General features: G+C 45.3%; 1 protein-coding gene across 10 annotated transcripts in view; it reads right to left on the reverse strand.

Annotated features, from left to right (window-relative positions):
* TRERF1 (transcriptional regulating factor 1) overlaps positions 1-16,967 on the reverse strand; it is an 80,932-nt gene that overhangs the window by 8,333 nt on the left and 55,632 nt on the right. The window contains exons 2-9 of one of the 10 annotated variants that reach the window (XM_035111248.3): positions 15,232-16,874; positions 12,557-12,606; positions 11,275-11,428; positions 10,253-10,513; positions 6,573-6,939; positions 4,441-4,507; positions 1,743-1,882; positions 135-238 (exon numbers count right to left, since the gene is read on the reverse strand). In XM_035111248.3, coding sequence (XP_034967139.3) covers positions 135-238; positions 1,743-1,882; positions 4,441-4,507; positions 6,573-6,939; positions 10,253-10,513; positions 11,275-11,428; positions 12,557-12,606; positions 15,232-16,617 — 2,529 coding nt within the window. In that variant the 5' untranslated portion in view covers positions 16,618-16,874. Of the gene's footprint in view, positions 1-134; positions 239-1,742; positions 1,883-4,440; positions 4,508-6,572; positions 6,940-10,252; positions 10,571-11,274; positions 11,429-12,556; positions 12,610-15,231; positions 16,875-16,967 lie in introns of all 10 variants that reach the window. The other 9 variants (XM_035111246.3, XM_088666730.1, XM_088666732.1 and 6 more) reach the window with 9 other exon arrangements.

Raw genomic sequence — 16,967 nt, forward strand, 5'->3', positions numbered from 1 at the left:
GGCGGGTGCCAAAGTGAGGCTAAATTCTCCCAATTAGTCACTGGAAAAAGCTTGCTTTGTGCCCCATTTCCTCATGAAGCCTGTTACACATATTTTAACACATATTTGGGAGAGGATAAACAAGTTGCTCTTACCATAACGTCTCCTTTAGCCTCAAAGAGAGAATGCAAGCCATATTCAAGGTTGGTTCCCCCACCAGTCAATACACTTGAACAACACAGATTTAAAAGGCTGGTCACTGTAAGAAAACAATTCAAATCAGTATTGTCAAACCTGTCCAATATTCAGCCTGTAAGCGAACACATAAATCGGAAAGGGTCATAAAGTCAGCACAAATCTTCTAATTCTTACAAGCTCCGATTCTCATTTTGAGAAGGTTGGAAGAGAAAACCAGTGGTACCTTGATTCTCGAACTTAATCCGTTCCGGGAGTCTGTTCAACTCCCAAAACAGTTCGAAAACCAAGGCGCGGCTTCCAATTGGCTGCAGGGGCTTCCTGTACTCAAGCGGAAGCCACGTCGGATGTTTGGCTTTCGAAAAATGTTCACAAACAGGAACACTTACTTCTGGATTTGCGGAGTTTGGGAGACGAAACGAGCAAGTACCAAGGCGTCTGAGCACCAAGATACGACTGTACCACACAAGTCTTTAAGAGGGGGTGGCCAAATGCATATATAGGTTGAAATGCACCTACCGGCATTATTTTAAACACTGGGGGGGGAAATAATATTGGTTTTACCTGTTTTACGGGTTTTACATTGTATTTTGTTCACCACTTAAAGGTAAAGGTAAAGGTACCCCTGACCATTAGGTCCAGTCGCGGACGACTCCTGGGGTTGCGGCACTCATCTCACTCTATAGGCCGAGGGAGCAGGCATTTGTCCGTAGACAGCTTCTAGGTCATGTGGCCAGCATGACCAAACCACTTCTGGCGAACCAGAGCAGCGTACAGAAACGCCGTTTACCTTCCTGCCGGAGCGGTACCTATTTATCTACTTGCACTTGATGTGCTTTCAAACTGCTAGGTTGGCAGGAGCAGGGACCGAGCAACGGGAGCTCACCCTGTTGCGGGGATTCGAACCGCCGACCTTCCAATTGGCAAGCCCTAGGCTCTGTGGTTTAGACCACAGCGCCACCTGCATTAGATACTCTTAAATATTAATTAAGCTATTTAGAACAGCTAATAAAATAAAATAAAAAACAAAACAGGTGGCAACCGTTTCGCATGGGGGTTCCGTTCCGAGCCCCCCCCCCCATGATGGCGGTCACGTGTTGCTTGGACACATGTAAAATGGTCTTGCTGCCTGCAATAGTAATAATTTTTATCAGATTTATATATTGCCCTTCAACCTGCAAGGTTCTCAGGGTCATACGCGACAAAATTAATTTTTAAAATTAATATGAAAACTATATAAACCAGGCATAAGGAAAACAGAAGCATTAAAATAATACCCAACAAAAATTATGAACAGTCCAGCAGCCAGATGAAAAACTCCCAAGGCTTGAGGAAAAAGGCATGTTTTGAGCTGACATTATAAGAGTGTCAAAGTGGTGATCAGGCTAAAGGATAGCAAGAGATGTTATTCTGCAGAGATTCATGGCAAGTCATGTGAAGGTCAATACCCCATTTAATGAAGCGATGACTTTTACGCCGTAAGACACAGAGGTGAAACGATAAACCGGGACAAGACACTTGGCAGAGATGCTTAGATCAGTTGCAAAGGGGGTTAGAAAACACAGTACCTCTTTGCTGGATATCTTTATCTTCCAGTTCTGGCCCTGGTTTCCAAACTAAAGTTGCCTTGTGATCCTCTTCCCCCACCAATCCTCTGTCTTCAAGTTCAGGAATATTGGCTTGGAATCTCGATCCAATATTAATATGCCTGAAAGCATATAAAGAAATTTCATCTCCTCCCCATTTCACCCACTCACCAAAATTTGGTGTTCAGGTTTGGTGGACAAACTACTGTGGTTAAAGCTTTGGACTAGGGCCTGGAAGACCAGGGTTCGAATCCTCACTCAGCCAGGAAACTCACTGGGTGACCTTGGGCCGGTCACTAACTCTCAACCTAATCTACCTCACAGGGTTGTTGTGAGGATAAAGAGGAGGGAGATCCATGTATGTCACTGTGAGCTCCTTGGAGGAAAGATGGAATATACCTATGTCATACTGGTCTGAAAACAGGATACACTCCGCCCTGCTCAACCTGACTTGTATAAAACCTGAGTGGGGTCTATTGTTGCACTCTTAAAAGTACCATGATTTAAGAAATCTGTTTTTAGCAATGTGGCCTATATTTGGGGGCGGCTTACATTCAGGCCAATACAGTAATAAACAAACAAACAAACAGGCCCAGACATAGCGCAAAATGGACAATCTGTGAGGAAAAGCAAGGGACCTCTCAAAATGAAAAAACTTCATATTAACCTAAGTATTTAAAACGGTGCCCTTGCCCCAATAGAACTGGGTGATTAAAAAGCCATGGAACTCAATGGCACAACTCTGTCTTGAGAGAAGAGTGAGTTATGGCAATTCGAATGCTAGCAAACAAGGAAGCTTTAAAAACTGAGCTGTTCCAGTTCTTCACTCTCCAGCCCCCATATGGACTTTTTAAACAGATATACAGTGGACGCTCGTGTTGCGAACGTGATCCGTGCGGGAGGCATGTTCGCAACCCGCAGCACTGCATCTGCGCACACGCGGGTCGCAATCCGGTGCTTCTGCGCAAAGTGTGATTTAGTGCTTCTGCACATGCGCCGAAACCCAGAAGTAACCCATTCCAGGACTTCTGGGTTCGGCGCGGTGCGCAACCCAAAAGCATGCAACCTGAAGCAGCCGTAACCCGAGGTATGACTGTAATTGTAATGAAAAACAATATGAATAAAATTGCAATTGTGACATCAGGCGGAAAGGAATTCCCATCTTGGCTATTATCTGCCAAGCAACCTGTTGAAAATGGTTATGTATGCTTAGTTTAGCTGAATGTCATTCCATTAATAGTTAAGCTGAGTGAGGCAGAAATTTTATTAATGGTTTGAAAAGTTTAAACATGGTGCCCAATGAGTGCAAGGTTTTAGGAGCCACCAAGGAGAAATCTGGGCCCTTGACTACATCAGTTTGCTGCACGGAGGGATGGGAAGTGCAAGGGTCACTGAACATAGGAAAGAATACATTCCTCTGGAGTATTTAAATTGTCAATTCCATATGCTTCATTTTGTGCTTAAAGATACCTCCTCCTCGTCACCTCTGATTGAGCTATTTACTGTGGTACCTCAGGTTACAAACACCTCGGGTTACAAACTTCGCTAACCCGGAAGTAGTACCTCGGGTCACAAACTTTGCCCCAGGATGAGAACGGAAATCACATGGTGGTGGCAGCAGGAGGCCCCATTAGCGAAAGCTCTCAGGTTAAGAAAGGTTTTGGGTTAAGAACGGACCTCCAGAATGAATTAAGTCCGTAACCCAAGATACCACTGTATATTGGTTGAAGTATCCAAAACATTGCATGGGGGTTCTTTTACACAAAAAGTACCACTTCAGAGATCACCCTTTATGCATGATCAGGGCATCACACCAGATATAATTGTTCTTGAAACTCAGGGGTCCTTCCAGAAGTAGCTTCTGAAGCAGCATGAGAAGCTGAAGTTGTTGTTGGTTTAAAAAAATAAATGTCAAGACAAACAGTTCACAGCGTTCACATATCACACTAAGCCATGCTTAGCGGTTTTTACCAAGAACAGGTAGATGGCTTCTGTTTTCCACCTCACCCGGCAACAAACCCCAATACCTGGCTTAGTGTTACACCAGAGACAAGGGTCGTGGTTAGTTTCACTCCCAAACACAGCACAATGTTAAGCATTAAATCCAAACCAGAAACCAAGGCTCATGGTTCATTCCTTCCACTAGGGCAGGCATAGGCAACCTTGGCTCTCCAAATGTTTTGGAACTACAACTCCCATGATCCCTGACCACTGGCCCTGTTAGCTAGGGATCATGGGAGTTGTAGTTCCAAAACATCTGGAGAGCCAAGGTTGCCTATGCCTACACTAGGGGAAGAAGTGAGGCAGAAGCAACCTCTGCATTCATGGCAAACCATTAACTATGGCTTACTGTGAACATGTAAACTACAGTTGTACCTTGGTTCCTGAACGCCGAAAACCCAGAACTAAGTGTTCCAGTTTTCGGATGTTCTTTGGAACCTGAACATCCCACGTGGGTTCTGATTGAGTGCAGGAAGCTCCCGCAGCCAATCAGAAGCCACGTCTCGGTTTTCGAACGTTTTCGGAAGTCGAACGAACTTCTGGAATGGATTACATTTGAGAACCGAGGTACAACTGTACTAGACCCAAGATGCAAACGCAGTCCTGTTTTGGATCGCATTCAGTTTATAAAACTACAGTGGCTACGGAGTGATGTCTGATGCATGAGACTAGTTCTTACGGTTCTACATCAATGGTCTGTTCTCCAGGTCCTGGGGTGATTGGGACACTGGCTCCATCAACGCTATCTGTAAGAAAAACAAGAATATGTCATTCTGTGTGCAGGTAGGCACTCCCTTCACTAGTACAGATTTGCATCTTTCTGGGAAAACCTAACAGAAAACAAAACTTAATCGGGTCAAAGGGTTGTATCCAACTAAGCAGTACTCACGAATAGAAACACTGAAATTAATTGACCCGAGTTAGTCAGAGCCATTAATTTCAATTGGTCTACTCTGAGTAGGATTAGTACTGGATACAACCCACTGACTGCCTGAGCCATAGCTCAAGGATAAGAATACAGTGGTACCTCTACTTACGAATTTAATGCGTTCCGAGCGCACATTCGTAAGTAGAAAAAAATTGTAAGTCGAATCCCATAGGAATGCATTGGGAGAAAAAAATCGTAAGTCGAAGCAACCCTATCTAAAAATTCGTAAGTAGAAAAAATCCTATCTAAACTGCATCCAAGATGGCGGACGGAGCTCCATTCATAAGTAGAAACATTCGTAAGTTGAGTTATTCGTAAGTAGAGGTACCACTGTATGCGTTTTCGTACAGATAGTCCTTGGTTCAGTCTCTGGCCTTTCCAATTAAACAGATGAAGATGGCAGGGGATGAGAAAAAGCCTGTCCCTGAGATGCATCAAAGTAGACAGGGATGGCAAACCTGTGACCTTCAAGAAGTTACTGGACTAAAACTCCCATCATCCCTGGCTATGGACCATGCTGGCTGAGGCAGATGGGAGTTGGAGTCCAACAAGATCTGCATGGCCAAAGGTTCTTAAGACAGATTCGTATGTTCGGCGGCATCTGTATATATGACTAGCATGAACTTCACACTTGAGACTATTTTGAGAAAAATATTGCGAGTTAAAACTGCTAAAGAGGTTATTCAAGGCCACAAGCAAGTAAAATTCTGCACTGATGAACTCGGGGGGTGGGGGTGGGGATTGTTAAACCATGGTGTAACCATGGTGAAAACTGTCCCACTGCAAACTAACGGAGGTTCTACAAATGGAACAATGTATGTTTGCCCCCTATGAACGTTATCTGCTATCTTCATCCCTTCATGGTGCCCCAGAAACCGAGGTCTGAGAAGATACACATATTTTTTTTTTGCACACACCTTTCATCCAGACAGTTCTCATGAGAAGAACCTAAGTGGAAATGACACCATGGCCCCCATGCTCACACGGACACGTGTGAGCAAGAGAGAAACTGCTAGCCGAGTGACCGCAAAATAAAACGCTGTGTGATGTAGAAACCAGCACTGTGCTATACAGAAGTGAGGCAAGTCGTCAGCATGGATACAGGATAAGTTTACAGCAATGGTTCCTAAACTTTCTCCCCCATGGAATGTTAGGATTTTGAGTACCCGATGCTGGGTAGTGTGATTGGTATAAATCACATGAGATGTCTGAGAAGGGTGTGGGAACAGAAGACTGTTTTATCTCTTCTGTCTGAGCGTGGTTATTGTTATATTACTTTCAGTTTTGCAGTATGCAACAGTCTTGTTCTGCCTGAGGTGGAGAACACAGACGTGATTATGGATCCTCTGTATATAGTGTGAATAAAACGTAGTTTAGACCTATGGATGTCGTCTTCTTCTTGCTGTGAAATGCCAGAAGACCTGTGTGCACTTTTCCAAGGAGGAGTGTCGCAGAGAGGCACTCTGGAATGAAGGGGAATGCCATTCCAGAGACATGCCTTCCCGGATACGCTCAGAGGTACTGGGGGTCTGCCGTCCCCCCCAGGAGCGCATTCCGACATGGACCACTTGAAAAAATGGCCTTGGCAGAACACTTAATTTCTGCCTGTTTTAGCAACTGTAATGCACTGGGGCTAGATACCGTATGATTTTTAATTGTCCTTCAATGGCTTCTTTTACGGCTTGGGTTGCATTTTATTGCATTCCATAGAATCTGCCTTGCAATACAGTAAAATGCAATGCAAGAAATAAAACACAACTAAAAATCAATATGTTTATTCCAGGTGGACATGTCATGAACCACCTGTACGAGGCTCACATACCACAGGTGTCCATGGACCACAGTTTGGGACGCCCTGATTTACAGCACATCATCATACTTACTAGATTGACAGAGAAGTATCCGGGGAGTGGGCGTCAAAGGAGTGAGCGGCAGCTGGGGGTGAGACGCACCATGAGCGGATGTGATAACGCTGCTGAAGAGGCCAGATCCATGACGTACCGGGCTGAGCATCGGAGGTGGGGTGTAAGGAGGGGGGTCGTGAATGCTGTCAAGGTCTCCTAGGATGCGGGGAGAGCGAAGCTGGCTTTGGTACAGCATCGCGCCCAGGTGGGATGCAGCTAGGTTGTAAGAAGGTGGCGGTATGAACAGAGGCTCAGGTCTGTGGCGGTATTTTTTCTTGTCTTGAAACGGTTTGAAGCTGCTTTCTTCAGAGTTGGCAGTGCTTTGGTGCTGTTTTCTGTTGAGGTCCTGAACAGAAGGTTTTCAGCTTTCAGACAACTTAAGACGTAACATGTATGGGCAAATTGCATCATGTACTTGGGAGTCTCAGGCGGACACGAAAACCTGAACCAACTCATGAGCCTCTATGAACCAGCCTATATTTTGACATCACACCCCAAAACAACCTCCACCATTTTATTTCTTTGGTTGATAGCTAAGAAGTGGGCTTTCATCCACCTTCCCTCAGTTCTTCCATGGTCTGGCAGAGTGTGGGATGAAATGATTAGCAAATTTAAGTTAAAATGGGCCAAGCTAAACCAGAGACCTCCCTATGTACATTGGCAGCCTGACAGGGATCTTGACAGATCCGTTGAACAGCCCCAAAATATAGAGCTATGTATGTATATTCAAAGTCTTTCCATTTCAGCCGCCAACTTATCTTTGATATTTATTTTTACTATCAAATGTGTTCATGAAACCATGCTTCAGCTCATCATTAGTCTTTAACAGGCACCCCCAAACTGCGGCCCTCCAGATGTTTTGGCCTACAACTCCTATGATCCCTAGCTAACAAGACCAGTGGTCGGGGAAGATGGGAATTGTAGTCCAAAACATCTGGAGGGCCGAAGTTTGGGGGTGCCTGGTCTTTAACTTGCTTTATTGGCATGTATGACACTGATTTTATGACCTGTCCTGCAGACCTCGTTCGCTGCTTATTTTACGTATAGGGTCCAGTTGTTTTAATTGATACCACCCTCATTTATTTGCACATATTTCATTATTTAGAGAGAGAAAAATGATGAACTACTAAATCAAAGAGCTCTCTAAGCAGCGTACAAATAAAACAATTGACCAAAGCATATCTAAAATCCATAAAAAACTGAAACAAAAATAAACACACAATAATTATCTTTAAAACATGGATAAAAAGAATCAATTTTAAAAGTAAATAAATACAGGAAACTAAATTGCATTTGGCTGGCTTGTTGATATGAAAAAGCTTTCAGCAAGCACCAAAGTGGTACACTGCTTATGCTATAAGTTTGCTTTCCTGATGACATATATGTGGGGTTTGTTTGTTTTTTGTTAAAACTTCCCATTTTCAGGGAAAAAAGTAAGAGTGGAATCCTAACCTCCGCCTGCCCCTAAAACCAATGGAGTTAGGGTGGTATCCTGGTGCATCTCTGCTGAACTCCACATGTGGAGAGAAGCATCAGCAGCTGAGAAACCCCCAGCTATGCAGAGACCCCAACTATACCCAGGCAGGCAGAAATCTATTGCCAGTGGTTTTCCTGCTGGTTTCTGCAGGCAGAAAGCTTCACAGGATTGTTCCGAGGGTAAAATATAGAGGGCAGGAGAACCATATATGCCACTTTGAGCTCTTTTGGAGGAAAGGAGGGATAAAAATGTGAAAAATAAAGGAATCCCTCCCACAAGAAGCATTACGCAGGGCAAAATGGGGACGAGAACACTAAGCTCCATAGCCCTCAACTGCTGCCCCCCCTCCACGAGTTGGAGGTCAAACATCTGAAGCAGGGAGCTTCCAGGACTCAGGGGGGCTCCCTGTGCGATTCAGACAATGCCACAAACTCACAGAGGTTGACAGGGGTGGGAACTAAGGGGGACTGAGCTTAGTGCACTCATCCCTGCTCCCCCCCCCACACACACATTTGCGCTGGGGAGTCGACTCCCCGAAGCTGGTTTGTGTCCTTCAGAATTCACACAAAGATATCCATAATCTGTTTTTTGGGGGAAAGTGATTGTATAGGGAGGAAAGGAAGGAGGAGACTAATTGCCGCATTTTCCCGTCTATAAGACTCCAGATTAAGAAAACACCCCTCAGCACAACCTGTGTATAAGATGAGCCCCAATTTCAAACCTATTTTTTTGGTTAAAAAAACCCAAACCTAGCCTTATACACAGAAAAATACGGTAAGTCCTTCGCAATACCTGCCAGAGTATATTATTCTTACAATAATAATTAGGCAATAAAGGCTATTTATCCGCAGGAGACAATATTAGACAAAATCCCACTCAGCCCTGCTCCCACATTATTAAAAAAGAAAAAGGTTTTGAGTAACATTAAAAACAAACAAGCACAAATAACACTGATAGGCAATAAATCCCTCTGCCTTTTTTTTTGGAGGGGGGAAGTAAACCTTCCCATTTAGGCATATTGAGACAATCCAGGGGGAAAAGGCTGCTTCTGCCTGAACTGGAAGAGACCAGGGCACCCTTTACGGCTGGGCAATTTATCAACATATCATCCAAAACTGAAGTCCATATTGCGATATTGGTTTCATAATTTTTGACCTGGCAGTATATTGCAAATCATGATGTGTGTGTATATGTCTAGGAGATGAGTAATTACATATATTAGGAGACATCTGAAGGCAGCCCTGTATAGGGAAGCTTTTTATGGTTTAATGTTTTTCTATGTTTTAATATATGCTGCAAGCCGCCCAGAGTGGCTGGGGCAACCCAGTCGGATGGGCAGGGTACAGATAATTGCAGTGGTACCTCTACTTACGAATAACTCTACTTATGAATGGAGCTCCGCCCGCCATCTTGGATGCCGTTTAGATAGGATTTTTTCTACTTACGAATTTTTAGATAGGGTTGCTTCGACTTGCGATTTTTTTCTCCCAATGCATTCCTATGGGCTTCGACTTACAATTTTTTTTAGACTTACGAATGTACGTTCGGAACGCATTAAATTCGTAAGTATACAGTGGTGCCTCGCTAGATGAATTTAATTCGTTCCACGGGTCTTTTCTTATAATGAAAAATTCGTCTAGCGAATCCCATAGGAATGCATTGATTTTTGGGGGGATTTTTTTTTTGCCCATAGGAACACATTAATTGAATTTCAATGCATTCCTATGGGAAACCGCGATTCGCTAGACGAATTTTTCATAAAACGAATTCGTCTAGCGAGGCAACCTCCGCTCGAAAAATCCTTTCGTTGATCAGAAATTTCGTTAAGCAGGGCATTCGTTAAGCGAAGCACCACTGTATTATATTTATATTGTATATTATTATTATTATTGTTGATGTTGATGATGAACGTCATCATAAATCACAATGTGGGAAAAACTGTGAAGCCTGCCAATACCTCTACATAACTCAATACTTATTTCAGACATTGCAATATATTGGTATATCGCGGCGTTTAGCTGGTGATATATGACGATGTCGAAATCCAGGTATCGCCCAGTCCTAGTACCCAGTATTGCATATCTCCAAACAGGGATGATGTTTAACAGGAAGCACTCGGAAAAAAAATGCAGAGGGATTCACGAGGCACCCCTAGCACAGTTAGTAGCAAGAGAACACTCACAGAGGACGGGCAGGGGCTGGCCACGTTAGGGGAGCATGGCGGAGAGCAAGTCATCCTCACAAGAACGGGCATCTCATCATCTGAGACAGGCTTATCTTTAAGCACGGCGCTGCTGTCAGCGGCCTGCTTGGCGGGATCGGGTGACAGCAGCTTTACGGGCACCGACACAGGCATGACGATGGGGACGAAGCTCTCCGCCTCGGAGGGCAGCTGCTCCCGCTGGTGTTGGTGCTGCGGCTGCGGCAGGCTCTCCCCTTCGTCCTGTGCAGACAACCAAAGGCATTCAGCCTCAACCGTGGACTGCTCCCAACTAGAACACTAAAAGGCAGCACAGACAACAAATAAAAGAGTCTCTCAAGGTTAGCCGGCTTATGGAGGCATTGGCCACTGTGGGCTGGAGCCCACTATGTAGCGGATCTGTCAAGTCTCAGTTGTTGCCATATGCGGTAGGGGGGTCAACACGGCTACTTCTCTGTAAAACACAGCATGGAATGTGGCATGTGTGCATCCCAGGCAGACGAAACGCCTCAGGACAGAACAGAAAGTTGGCTCAGGTGAGGCGAGTGGAGAAAATCCCTCTTTTGGGGGAAGGGATTATCGGTTTGTCGTTGTTCTTATTTTTGTTATGTATTTTGTGGGCTCTACATTGTAATTTTATGTTGTGAGATCTACAGGTGAAGGGTGGTATACAAATTTAATAAGTAAGAATAATGGTATCATAAGGAGGCGTTGCAGCAGTGTGTTCACAGTGAGGAGACCCTTTCACTTGGAGGCTAGCCAAACCTTGCGCCTCAGAATAGCTCTCAGGTCTACATGACATCAGACACTGACAGATCTCCATGGATGGAGAATGAACATACTATAGAAAAGAAAACTGGAGAAAGACACATTTCTTTGACAATAGCAGGATCAGATCGAGAATCATTGCATTAAAAAGAAAACAGAAAAATGGCAAAGCAAAGCAAGCAGCGAACTTTAGTCAAAAGGGGTGAAGGCCACACTGCAAAACACCACAGCGTTACCTGTCTGAAGACAGGAGATGCCCGCATCCCTCCATGAGACCTCATGTGGCCATTTAGGGCTGGCAAACTCTTAAATTCCTTCAAGCATACAGTGCACGCGAGTTTGCTCTTTGTTTCAGATCTCTCACTATGAGTTTCTTTTTCGTGAATGCTGCTGCAGAAAGGAAGGAGAGACATGTTTTGATGAGAATGTTCACAAATACATTTTAATCCAGCCACATACATGTACTCTTAAAAAAATAATAATCACAGGTTCTCTCTCTGACATGGCCAGCTCGAGACATTTTGCTGCCTGAAGTGAAGGACCAGGTCTACTCTAGAGCAGGGGCAGGAAGAAAGTAGGTGGGGATCTGCTGGCAGATCTTCAGTAGACTGGCATGGGGTTCTGACTCCCAAATGTCTAACAGAAACCTTCCCTGCTGAGTTCTGGCCATAAGTTAGGCTGCTGAGAAAAAGAGAGAGTGGTGGGGAAACAGGTGTACATTTATTAACCTGGGCTGAGGGTGTGCTTGTGTTTAATTCTTACTGTGCATCCACCCTTCAGAACCATTATATTCTGACCACTGTCAGAATCAATTCTGTGAGCAAGTACTTTTTATTCTATTTTCGAGTGAGGATTAATGAAATTTCTCCTTCAAATGCTGCAAGTGCTTGCCGTTTATTACTGTTGTGAGGTTTTAACAGGCTGGCCCTGATCCAATTCATGGCTAGTGAAAAGGTGGAGAGAAAGTGTTAACTCAAGGGTCACTTTTATGCTTTTATGCAGAAAGTTCCATCCAGTGCTATTTTCCTAGAAAATCAGGTGCCAGAATTTACAATGAACACCTCCGTTGTTCTCTTAGAATGGCAACGGCGCCCACCTGAGAGGTGCCGGAAATGAGTTCCCGAGAGTTCTGGCTGAAAAAGATCCCTGGTTCCATCACTAAATTCAGGGCCGCCTTAAGCGTATCTGGCGCCCTGGTGCGAAGATCCCTCCGGCGCCAGCCCCCCGCCCCATTTCGCAGCGTGGCTATCTGGCAGGTGCAGCACGGTGCCCCCCCTGCCTTGCCTTAGAGCTGGCCCTGACTAAATTAGTCCCATAGGCTACAGACTGAGGAAGCAACGGGCACCAAAACCATTATGTCAAAGATTGGTAGAATAAGTACCTGATGCTTCAAAGCTCTAGAAAATTCTACTACATGGCCAATAAACAACACAGGTGGACTTGCACAGAGGCCACTATTTGAGGACTTTTGAAAAAACGAAAGTTAAGAATACATACGTAGCTATATCACAAATATACCTTTGCTCAGGGGAAACTGACCGGAGTCTTCCATCAGGCAGATGGACCTGCTGCTAAAGGAAGAGATGAAAATACTGGTATATATCAGCATGCTGAAGAATCATCTATCTAGACTCACACACATGTAATGACTCATTCAAATTATCATTCCAAGAGTTCCACGCAACCTCCCCTGCCCATTCACAGATGTGTGAAGGTGAAACGATGCAGTTATGCTAACTGGTCTTGTCTAGGGAGATCAGAAGGTTCCAACAGCTATGTAAGTGGAAGCTGCCACTGTGTTTCCTTATTTGCCCCATGTCCAATGGAAATCAGCCTAGCAAATATGATCAGTATTCACTGTTGCTGTTGCTTTCAGCCCACAAATTACACATAAATGATCACGCTTCCATTGTGTTTCCTTTGCACTGAAATATATGGGCTGGAATAACTTAAAGGTAAAGGGACCCCTGACAATTAAGTCCAGTAGCGAACAAGTCTGGGGTTGCGGCGCTCATCTCGCTTTACAGGCCGAAGGAGCCGCCGTTTGTCCACTCTGCAGACAGTTTTTCCAGGTCATGTGGCCAGCATGACTAAGCCACTTCTGGTGCAACGGGACACCGACACCAGAGCAGCGCACGGAAACGCCGTTTACCTTCCCACCAGAGCGGTACCTATTAATCTACTTGCACTTTTTGGCATGCTTTCGAACTGCTGGGTTGGCAGGAGCTGGGACAGAGCAACAGGAGCTCACCCCGTCGCGGGGATTCGATCAGCCAACCTTTTGATCGGCAAGCCCAAGGCTCAGTGGTTTAGACCACAGCGCCACCCCGTCCCTTAACCTTAACCCGCGGAATGACATCCTAATTAATGATGTGAACTGTGTAAGCTATGCTTAATATCATCACATCAGACAGCAAGACAAGCTGCAGCAGAATGGAAACAACGCTGCATGCAGTAAATATAGGGCAGAACAGGGGGGGGGGAAATGCCTTCTTACATCCCTAGTCATCTCCCATCCACAATGATGTGTATGTTTGTGAAGCCCCTGACCAGCTAGCTGCACATTTGGTGCTAGTGTGAAGGGGCTATGTATGCACACACAAATGTACATGAATAGATAGAACATCCAGGGAGAATCATTGGCTTAGCTTGCAGAGACGTTTATGCTTGCAGAGAACTTTCTGCCACCTCCTTTTGCTGCCTGCACAAACCAGGTCTAAATGGGATGCAATCTGGGACCTGTGAGAGGGGACAAAGCCTGCCTCGCACCCCAGACACTGGGTTTACAGGGGCTGCAAGGGGAATATTACTGTGGGAGCAAAATGTTCCCTCTTCCACCCGTGGTCGGCTTGGCTTCCACTAACAGAGACCCCATGCTGATAATTAATCTTTGAATGCAGAATGCTGCTGAATTCTCCACTTGGGGATCTCTGTAATATAATATATAGACCCTCCTCCAATTCATATCCCAGCCATCAGAACTATGGGCATTTTTTCTAGTTTAGCAACACGTTGCCTATTTGGGAGAGTGGTAGGCATACAGTGCTAATGAATGCTAAGTAGTTACCTGACTGACCGCTTCTCCTGGAAAGAACATGCCTGGACCTTGCGAAGGTAATCCGAAGCCCTTCCCTACATGCTACCGCCTAGAGAGGCTCAGAGGGTGGAAACGATGGACAGAGCCTTTTCAGTTGTAGCCCCTCTGCCTGTGGGAATGTCCTCCCAAGTGAGGCCTGCTAGCACTAACACCAGGTAAAGACTATCCTCTCTTCACCTTTGGCATGGAAGTTGGCATTTTGTGCTATGTTTTGGGTCTTTCTTTTAAGAAAAACAACTGCCACCACTAAAATTTAAACAAGCCCAAACTTTTATGTTTTTAAACTATGCCGCCTTAAAACTGCCCCATGTTAGGAGGCCAACAAATTAATTAAAATAAATAATAATAAAAATAATAATAATAATAGTAATAATAATTGCTGCCCATCTGACTGGATTGCCCCAGCTATTCTGGGCAGCTCCTAACAACAACAACAATAACAACAACACAATAAAACAATAAAACATCAAGCATTAACAACAACAACAACAACAACAACACAATAAAACAATAAAACATCAAGCATTAAAAACCTTCCTAAACAGGGCTGCCTTCAGGTGTCTTCTAAAAGTCAAATACAGTGTACCTTGGTTTTCAAACAGCTTAGTTCCCGAAAGTTTTGGCTCTCGAACGTCGCAAACCCGGAAGTGACTGTTCCGGTTTGCAAACTATTTTTGTCCAACAGGGCTTCTGTGGCTTCTGATTGGTTGCAGGAGCTTCCTGCAGCCAATCAGAAGCAGCGATTTAGTTTTTGAATGTTTTGGAAGTCGAATGGACTTCTGGAACAGATTCCGTTCGACTTCCAAGGTACGACTGTAGTTGTTTATTTCCTTGACATCTGACAGGATGTTCCACCAGGCGGGTGTCACTACCGAGAAGGCCTGGTTCCCTGTAGCTTCACTTCTCACAGTAAGGAAACCGCCAGAAGGCCCTCATAGCCGGACCTCAGTGACCGGGCTAATAAGTTGTGGATTCAACGAAGTGTTGTGCCAGTGGGAGCCTAAAACTTCTGAGGGAATTCCACTTCACATGGCAGAGGCGAATTTGGTTTCTGCTTATTCCCAAATTCAGATACAGGAAAGGAAGTATTACATACCTGAGGCCACATGGGACCAGGGGACAATGGCTGTGGCCCTTTGCTATCCACGTGGATACTTTCTGGGGGCATCAGAGGTTGCTGAGGGACGCCACCAGCGACAGAATTCATGTCCTGCTGAGCTGGACCCTCCGTCCCTTCTGCCAAGGGGAATCCAAGGTGCGAATCCATCAGTGCCTGAGCCTTGCTGTTGCTCTGGTAATGGTTTGGCTGACTGGCATCTCCTGGTGGCGGCTGCTGCTGCAATAAGCTTTGTGAATACAAATGCCTGAAGGGTTGCTGCTGATCTTGATAGAAGTACTGAGGCACTGCTCCCAGCTGAATGAGCTGCACAGAATGACCCCGATCCTGAGAGTACTGATGAGTCTCGTGCAGAGGCTTCTGGTCAGGATCTCTGTGAAAGGCAGGAAGTTGCATTTGCATCTGCTGCTGCTGCTGCTGCTGCAAATGTTGCATCATAGGCTGTATTGAATAATACTGAGCTGTTTGCACCGGGCATTGCCTCTGCTGCTGTTGCTGCAACTCATGTATTAAAAGCCTATGTTGCCCTTGTTGGGATTGCTGTTGCTGCTGCTGCAGATAGTATTGATCCTGTTGTAGCTGCTGCTGCGGCAGCAGGTGCTGAGAGTGCATTTGCTGGAAGTGGGCCTGCCCTTGATGCATCGCAGGGTGCATCTGCAGATGCGCTAAATGCTGCTGCTCATCGTAATAGAGGGGTTGTTGGTGCGCCATCATGTGCATGTGCTGCTTCTGCGGCGTGCCAACAAAGCCCTGGTGGACTTGCTGCGGCACCTGTTGGTATCTCTGCACCGGCTGCTGCTCCACAGCAGGCTTCTGTGACAGCAGCTGCCGAAGGGCACTGTCGCCAGTGCCGCCCATCGCTGAGGGCTGGATGACCTGAGACACGTTGTTGACCTGGATCCTTAAGTTCTGGTTCGCAAACACTTGGGCAAAGGAGTCCAGCTTATGCAAAACGCCACTCGTCATTTTCTGCGGCCTGACCTCGTTGGCTTGGGAACACAGATGCTCGTATCCGTCGGTTACATCGCCTTGCCCCGCTGAGCCCCACATGACGTTTTGGTTGTTCCTCACTGGGACGTGGTTCCCAGAACCCAAATGGGCCCAACTGGATTGCCTAGGAGAATCCATCAACCCAAGAGTTTTGGACCCAGCATTCAAAGCTATGTTTTCCCTAGTTTCTTGAGAGAACGATGGGGAGAGCGGAGATTCCTGAGTTGCATCCATGGCTGATGTTCCATAGCTGTGGTTTAACGGTGCAAGAGAATTTAGGTGTTGTTGTTGCTGTTGCTGCTGCTGCTGGTGGTAATACAAGCTTTCGTTGTTGTTGACAACATGGCTCGTTTTGTACATTTGCTGATCTCCCATTTTCTCTCAACAAAAACCATTTAATTTTTTAATTTAATTTTTTTTTTAAGAAACCACACACCAAGATCTGTAATCCCTGAGAAATCGTCTGTGAAGTTATTTATTTTTTTGGCTCTTCCATTTCACTACGGAACTAAATTCTTTCTGAATGGCTGTTCCCCTTTCAGGCTGAGAATGTTTCATTCCTTCATTAAACGGGCCGAAAAAGCATCAGGCTTCATTCTAAGAAGATAATATACTCGGCATACTCTGGACACCTGGGAAAGGAAAGGAAAAAGATTTATTTTTTCCCGCCTGTTCTGCATACCCTTATCAACTTTCCTTGGGACAAGAGTGCACCTAGCATAATT

The sequence above is a fragment of the Zootoca vivipara genome, chromosome 3, assembly GCF_965207765.1.
Source record: "Zootoca vivipara chromosome 3, rZooViv2.hap1.1, whole genome shotgun sequence".
Lineage (NCBI taxonomy): Eukaryota > Metazoa > Chordata > Lepidosauria > Squamata > Lacertidae > Zootoca > Zootoca vivipara.